Genomic DNA, 8,274 nt, shown 5'->3' on the forward strand with positions numbered 1-8,274 from the left:
CCCAGAGTAGGTTTTGTTCCTTCATAATGAAAAGATTTTCCTCCTGCCTCAGTATCACACTTTCTGTCTTCTTCTGCACCAGAAGTCGTGTTAGCTCTCAGGCTGCTGCATGGCCCTCGACATGACAACCGATGTGTCTGTGACTTCTCTGCTGCTGAAAAGCAAACACCGTTTCATTCCCCATTTTCTACACTGATTTACACCTGCTGGGGATATGGCTACATTGGCTCCAATGGACCACTGCCAATTTACAAGAGCTGAGGATCTGTCCCTTAAAAACTCAGAGAATTGGTAAGTAAGATCCCCTGGTAAGCAAGTCTATAGGAAAAAGAGAGCAGGAGAGTTGGCAGTTTTTCTAGAGGGATATTATTATGGCCACAAGAGCAAACTATCCCAATGTATAGGAAAGTTCGGAAGTATGGCCAGGAATCGTGGCCAATGAGAGCTGCGGGGGTGGAGGCTGCATGCCAGGGCAGCAGCATGGGCCACGCAGAGCCACTTGTTCCCCTCCACACACACAACAAAGGGGAGCTGCCCCAGGTAAGTGACCCTCAACCCAACCCCCTAACCCAACCCTGAGCCCTCTCCCACACCCTAATTCCCTCTCAGACCCCACACCCCAACCCTGAGCCCCTACCCTGAGCCCAAGCCCTGAGCCTGCTCCAGCACCCTAAATCCCTTCTAGATGGTAGACCCCCACAGCAAAACCCCGAGCCCCCTCCCAAACCCTAACTTTTGCCTAGAACCCAGACCCCAACCCTGAGCCCCCTCTCGCACCCTAACTCCCTCCCAGACCCCGCACTCCCACCCCAACCTCCTACCCTGAGCCCCCTCCCACACTCCAAACCCCTTGGCCGCAGCCTGGAGCCACCTCCTGCATCCCTAAGGCCTCATCCCCAGCCCCACCGTAAAGCCTGCACCCCCAGTTGGATCCCTCACCCCTCCCACACCCACCCTCCTGTCTCAGTCTTCTCCCACATACTGAACCCCGCATTTTTGGCCCTACCCTGGAGCCGAGGGGCCCCACAAAATCTAATAGCCCCAGGACCCCAGAAGAGTTAATCCAGCCCTCGAAGGAGTACTGCAGAAAAGGATCTAGGGGTTGTAGTGGATCGCAAACTAAATATTAGTCAGCATTGTAATATTGTTGCAAAAAAAGTGAACATCATTCTGTGACTCAAGTATTGCGACCAGATTAGGGCACCAGACTTCAGGAAAAATGTGAATAAAGCCCAGGGGGCAGAAACAAAAAATTATTAAAGGTCTAGAACACATGATCTATGAGGGAAAAGAGGAAAAAACTACATGTTTCATCTGGAGAAGAGAAGGAAGGGAGACATGATAACAGCCTTCAAGTAGGTAAAAGGTTGTTTTAAAGAAGAAGGTGATAAATTGTTCTCCTTAACCGCTGAGGACAGGACAAGAAGTAATGAGCTTAAATTGCAGCAAGGGAGATTTAGTTTAGACGTTAGGAAAAGCCCCCTGTCAGGGTGGTTAAGCACTGGAATAAATTGCCTATGCAAGTTGTGGAATCTCCATCACTGGGGATTTTTAAGACCAGGTTAGACAAACACCTGTCAGGGACGGTCTAGATAATACTTACTCCTGCTTCAGTGCAGAAGCCTGACCTATATAACCTATCAGTGTCCCTTCCAGTTCTAATTTCTATGATTCTGTGATTGACTTCCATGGAGTAATGTTGCTTTACACCGTCTGAGGATCTGTCCCTGCATTTCCTGCCCTAAGCTGACTCTCAGAAGATGAGAGTTTTTGCCATGAGCCCAGCTCCGCCTGTGTCACTGTGCTCTCACTGCACAGAGGTAGCTGCCTGAGTCCCCCAGCTGGGAGTCGCTGATGTGTAGAGAGCTGCGTTTCCCATCTTCCAGGGGCTGCCCCACGAACCGCTGCTCGGTAGCGTTCCCCTGAGGGCTCACGGCCAGCAGGTAGGTCAGGCCTCGCCCAGGGAGCTGCTGGTACCAGTGGAAGGTTTGGTACTTGGTGGTGAACGCGCAGGACAGGGTGACAACCTCCCCTTCCCAAGTAACCAGCGACTGGGGGCTCTGATCCACTTGGGCTTCACAGCAGGAGACTGAAGGGAAACAAAATACCAGTTAAAATATAGGTGAGAGTGTTTTACTTTGTCTGTCTACCTATCTGACCATTCTTCGCTAAGTGCTATCTCCCTATCCTTCCCTCTGAAGCACCTTTCCGTCCATCCATTGACCCATGCACCCTATCTCTCTCCACCTAGAATCTTCCCCAGTCTGAAAAGAGGCAAGAAATGCTAACAAAGAACCCCGGGACAAGATGACTCTGTAAATAGATCAGACACGGAGTGTGTCCCATTGGCAGCCCCCTCTTTCCCATATATAGGTGGTGTAACTCTGAATCAAACAGAGCAGGGAACTGAATCAAATACGTCTCCAGTCATTTCTGCCTCAATGTCCGACAAGCGAAGCAGCTGGCTTGGAGGAGCCCAGAGTGTTCTGAGCAGAAACTTACAGTACAAAGGAAGAAAGACCCAGGGGATTTGCAGCCTCATGATTCCCAGAGGGGTGAGGTGAATTTCTGAGACCGGTAGCAGCCGGGCACTGAGGTGCAATGGTGCCTGGCTCATCTCGGCCTGATGTTTTGTTAGGCTCAGACACATCATGTGACACCCCCAGCCTAGGATCCTGTAACTGCCGCCGCTTGCTCCTGCACAAGCTCAGCTGCCCTCTCACGGCTGTACACCCCCAGCGTAGACAAAGGCACCCAGCAAGAGGGGCTTCCTTGGGAATATCTCAACAGCACCCGCTGCGATGAGGCAGGAGGGTCCAGTGGCTAGAACGTTAGCCAAGGCCTGGGTTCGAGTCCTTCCTCCACCACAGACATTCTGGGTGGCTTTCAGCAAATCACTCAGGACCACGTTTTTAAAGGGTGGCCCAGTGGGGTTTTCAAACACACCCAGGACCCCTAACACCCATTGATTTCAAAGGGTGTTTGGCACCGAGGCACTTGTGAAAAATCCCACCAGGTACTTAAAGCCCTTTAAAAATCTGCCCTTTTGTTCCTCAGATCCCCAGCCATAAAATGAGTGTAACTTTCCCACCTCACACGGGTATTGTGTGGGCCAATAAAGTGATGATTGTGAGGTGGGTAGACACTGTGATAATATGGCCAGAGAAATACCCAATGCAGGCAGTTTTAGGCTGGAATGGTCAAAGATTTCTGAGGGAGTTTGTAGCCCAATTTCCCTTGAATTCCACAGGGAGCTGAGCGCCTAATTCCCTTGGGCTCCTTTGAAAATATTTTAAAAGCGTTTTTGTCCCATCCCACCCCCCGACCCAACCCCTGCAGTATCTCAGCAGCAGACAGACATGACTGGATTTAGCCTGGGATTTTCAAAGGAACCAAAGGGATTTAGGAACCCATGTCCTGTTGAATTTCAGTGACATTTGGCCACCTAGCCTCACAATGGCACATTTCTTGAGTTTTTATGAAGTTAAGGAGTCTAGCAATAGTTATTCTCAGTCAGAGGAAATAAGGGGACAGATTTTCAAATATTTCTGATATCAAGAAGGCCAGAAATGACCAGGTTGCAGCAGATAAACGAATGTGTGTGTGTGTGTGTGTGTGTGTGTGAGAGAGAGAGAGAGAGAGAGAGAGAGAGAGAGAGAGAGAGAGAGAGAGTTGTGTGCAAGACTTTGAGAGAGTACATTTATGTTTGATCTGCATGCATGAGTGAGTTTGGGATGTGTGTGAGTGTGTGTGTCACTTTATGGTGTGTGAGTGAGAGAATTTGAAGGTTGTGTATGAGTGATTGTGTGGCTGTTTGTTGTATGTAAGAGCAAATTTGGTATATGTGTTATTCTGGGAGTGCGTGACTTGTTTGTGCATGTGAATTGTGAGTTCACTTATGTAGAAATTGTGTGTGTGTGTATGAGAGACAGAGAAGAAAGAGAGTAACTTTGTGAGTGTGTGTGACAGAGATTTTGTGTTTGTGTCTGTGTCCGTGAAACACATAAGTAGTTATGTGTCTAAATGACATTTCAATGTCCAGGCTGAAATAAGGATGTGCCTTTATATTTGGTAGTAAAACAGTGGTGAAAACTCCTGCACAAATTTTCATTAATTCCTGCAGCTGTCAAAATGCAACGCAATGGCCACCAGGTGGCAGCACGTGACCACAAGCCTGTTTGTTTGCTTTCAGAACAGGGTTTGCCACATTTTTATTACATTTTCTTTTCAGATCAACCCAGCAGGGCCTGAGGGATTTCTGTTACTTCGCTCTCGGTTTTAGGTGATGGGGAACCGTCCACTTTCAATGCAGTTTGTAGTTCCTGTGATTTGAACATGCAGGCTGAGAGTTTGAAACTAGCCTAAGAGAAAAAGATGCCCGATTCCCATTAAAATTCATGCAGCTTGAGTATCCACATTTCCAAAGCAGCCTAAGGGAACTAGATGCCCAAATACTTTTGAATTTCACTGGAAGTTGATTATCTAAATCCTCTAGGCCTTTTTGAGAATGCCAGCCTCAGTATAAATCTGGGAGTTCTCTTTCCAGGAATAACTGAGCTCCTCTGACCATACCATGATGTTTGCCCCTGTGCAGAGCCCTAAGTGCCAGTTAAGTCCAGAAGTGAGGGTTAAGTGTCCCTTGGGTTAAATGTCAACCCAGGATGGAATTTCAACTAGGCTTTTCAAAGGAGCCTAGGGGAATTAAATGCCCAGCAACCATTAGTTCTGAATAGATCCACAAGGAACACATCCCATACTTCCCCAGCCCACAGTGAGATATTAATAGACTGATTGATGGATAGATCCTAAAGTGAGAAGAGACCTTTGTGATCATCTAGTCTAACCTTCTGCTTTAACACAGGCCAGAGAAGGATACTCAGGGATACCCGCACCCAGCCCATATCTTGTGGCTGACCTAGAGGAAAGACACCCAGTCTTGATTTAAAGACTTCAAATGATGGAGAATCCACCGTGTCCCTGGGTCAGTTGTTTCAGTGTTTAATTACCCTCACTGTTAAAAATGTGCACTTTCTTTCTAGTCTAAATTTGTCTCACTCCAGCTTCCAGCCATGGGATCTTATTCTGCTTTTGTCTTGTTCCATCTCCTCTTTGCGGCGAATTTCTGAGTACCATTGTGGTGCCCCCTTTTCCCAGAAATCAGGAAGAGGTTTTCTTCTCCAGAAACCCAACTGTGGCAGGTCTCACCCCACTTCATAGCCCTTCCCCCACCCCCACACCCCTTTCCTGCCAGTGCTCGCCTCCTAACTTCACCTGCAGGAGTCAGTTTCTTACAGTAGCAGAGAGGTGTCAGGTTTTTGTTCAGGGCTCCCTATGTATTTCAACAGAGTGTCTCTACTGAAAGCGCAGAAGTGCATGGTCGCGTCCCCCAACTCCAGAGCTGTGATCCTCATACTGAGAGAGCGTCTGGACTTCTCCAAATTCACAGAGAATCTCTCCCCGGCCTCATTGCTCTTTGTTCCTCCAGAATGTTGCCAAGAAAGGAAAAGAAGGCTTTCCCCAGGGGGCTGTTTGTACCAATACAAATAATAACTGCTAGCAGCTGTTTCATAAGTGCAGTCCAGGGAAACGGACTCGCGCTCCACCCCGACACTGGAGGCTGAGTCTGAGTTACAGCATCTTCCATGCTGGAGCCTGGCACAAGGAGAGGGGGAAAGAGAGGTTAGTCGGAGGATGCTGTCACTGAGGGGAGTTCTTTGTTCAAGGAGTTTTTAAGGATCTGCAGGGATTTAATGGAATCACAGAAATGTCAGGCTGACCTCAAGAGGTCGTGCAGTGCTCCCCCCCACCCCGGCCATGAGATCATCCCTGACAGGTGTTTGTCTAACCTGATCTTCAAACCCTCCAGCGATGGGGATTCCACAGCCTCCCTACTTAACGTGTCCGGAGCTCAACTCTCCTTATAGTTAGAAAGGTTTTCCTAACATCTAATCTAAATCTCCCTTCCTGCAAACTAAGCCAGTTATTTCTTGTCCCACACTCTGGACATGGAGAACAACAGATCACCCTCCCCTTTATTTAGACTCCCAGAATCCATTGAAATTCAATTCCAGTGGTATTTGGGCACCTAAATGCCTGCCTGAGAGCATCCCTTATTGCGGAAGAGGAGGGGGAAGGAAGAGGAGGAAGAGGAGGAGGAAGGTCTGTTTAATCTCTCAGCGCCAGTAATGAAGGGGGAGGCAGGTGGAGAATCTTTCAGAAATGGGATTTGGAATTTTACTCACTGAAAAGCCAAATCAGCACAATGGCTGAGCCCGGGATCGTGACCATCCTCCCAGCGTCTCGGCTCTTCTGCAGGGCGCTGCCGCTTTTCTCTCCAGCCAGCCTGGGAGAGAGTCACCCAGGCGGCAGCTCTTCTCCTCCACCTGCAGCCCTGGGCCGAGGGAGGCGAGAGAGCCGGTGTCTGAATGGTGAAGGTTCGACATCAGGCAGTGATGTCACAGCTGGAGGTGGGGCCAAGCATGAGCCTCCCCTCCTCTCAATACCTGCCCTGCCGCTGAGCCCACAGGTGCTGGAACTAAGGGTGCTGGGGGGAGAGCGGGGGCTGCTGCACCCCCTGGCTTGAAGTGGTTTCCATCAGATCCAGGGTTTACAGTTTGGGTCAATGGTTCTCAGCACCCCACTGTACACATTGTTCCAGCGCCCCTGGCTGAGCCCCCCGCGTGCCTCACCACGTATGAGGGGGCTGGCAGGAGAACTCGACCACGGGACAGCAGAGGCTGGAATAAACTGGTGCGCCCTGTCTATGGAGAGCCACGCTGATTGTGCTGCGGTGCCTTCTGGAGGAGAACAGCCCGAACCGCAGCCAGACCCAGGGCCAGCCGGAAACTGACCCATCATCTCTGTCCCAAGGGAGCTGCGCTTCCCAAAAGCTGGGGGCGTTTTTCCCTTCGCTGCCAGTGGATTTTTCCATGGCTGCAAACGGTGGATGGTGCCAGATGGTCCAGAGAAGGGACTTTTCCCTGTAAAATTCCATTTCCTAAAGAAAAATTCCCTTCCAGGATTAACCCATTGTTTTTAATGTTCGTGGTCATATGTTTTAAGGAGTGTTAAGCGGGAAAGAAAAGCACTAGGGACTCCTGGCCCCACATCTGGTTACATCAGTGTAAACCCACAGTGATGCCAATAAAGTCACTGTAATTGATAAGCAGTGTGGTCTGGTGGATAACCAGCTGGAATGGGGTTCAGGGCTGCTAGGTTCTATCCCCAGCTGTGTGACCTTGAGAAACCCCCTTCCCTACTTTCAGCCTTTCTCTCTCTTGCCCTTAGAGCTTGTGAACTCTTTCGGAGCAGAGACTTTCTCTGTGTTTATGTACAGCAGCTGGGGATTTGACCCCTTGACTCTAGCTAAGCTATGATTCATTCACACCAGCTGGGGATCTCTGCACCAACATCTCCTCCACCAAGCTGCTTTGCGGAGAATGAGGGTTTTTACACTAAGCCCATCTTGGGTCGTTCTGCCTCCACCCCACACAAGTAGGGGCCTGAGTCCCACAGCTGGGAGTCTGAGCTCTGCCAAGAGCTGCTTTTCAAATCCTCCATGTGCTCACCCATGAACCATTCATCAGTGACTGTCTCCCTAGCATTGACAGTCACCAGGCAGCCAGCCCTCTCCAGGGGAGCTGCTGGTACCATCGGAAGGTTTGGTAAGCGCTGGTGTAAGTCCAGGTCACGATGGAGATGTCTCCTTCCCAAGCAACCCATGACTCGGGTCCCTAAACCGACAAGGCCTCACAGCAGGACACTGCAGGGAAATACAATGATAGCATTAGAACGATGTATGTCAGAGTTGTTACAGTGTCTGTTTAACGTAATGTCTGTCTGTCTGCCAGAAGCTGGGAATGGGCAACAGGGGATCAGAATCACTTGCTGATTATCGGTTCGGTTCAGTCCCTCTGGGGCACCGGGCATTGGCTGCTGTCAGAAGACAGGATACTGGGCTAGATGGACCTTTGGTCTGACCTAGTACGGCTATTCTTATGTCTCTCTCCCAGTCTATCTGTGTATCTTTCTTTCTTCTGTTGCCTCTCTCTAATTTCTTAATTCTCCTATCTACCCATGTCCATCTGTCCTTCCTTCTGCACCATCTATCCATACATCAATCTGTTGTAAAATGCAGTTTCCATATCTTTCCGTCTCTCTCTCTCGCTTTCTCTTGATGCTCTTCTGAAGTCTTGAGAAAAGGAGGTAAAAAATGCCAACAAATGTTCCAAATCACTACAAATAATGAAATAGGACAGTGACAAGTCCAGCTTG

At 49.4% G+C, this 8,274-nt stretch overlaps 1 gene segment (V, D, J or C); it reads right to left on the bottom strand.

The window, feature by feature from the left end:
- Nucleotides 1–1,796: 1,796 nt before the first annotated feature.
- Nucleotides 1,797–7,653, bottom strand: LOC141997188 (T cell receptor alpha variable 41-like). The segment is given in 2 exon segments: nt 1,797–2,089; nt 7,569–7,653. Coding segments are annotated over 2 exon segments (378 nt in total).
- Nucleotides 7,654–8,274: the final 621 nt, after the last annotated feature.

The sequence above is a fragment of the Natator depressus genome, chromosome 13 (genome assembly GCF_965152275.1).
Source record: "Natator depressus isolate rNatDep1 chromosome 13, rNatDep2.hap1, whole genome shotgun sequence".
Taxonomy (NCBI): Eukaryota; Metazoa; Chordata; order Testudines; family Cheloniidae; genus Natator; species Natator depressus.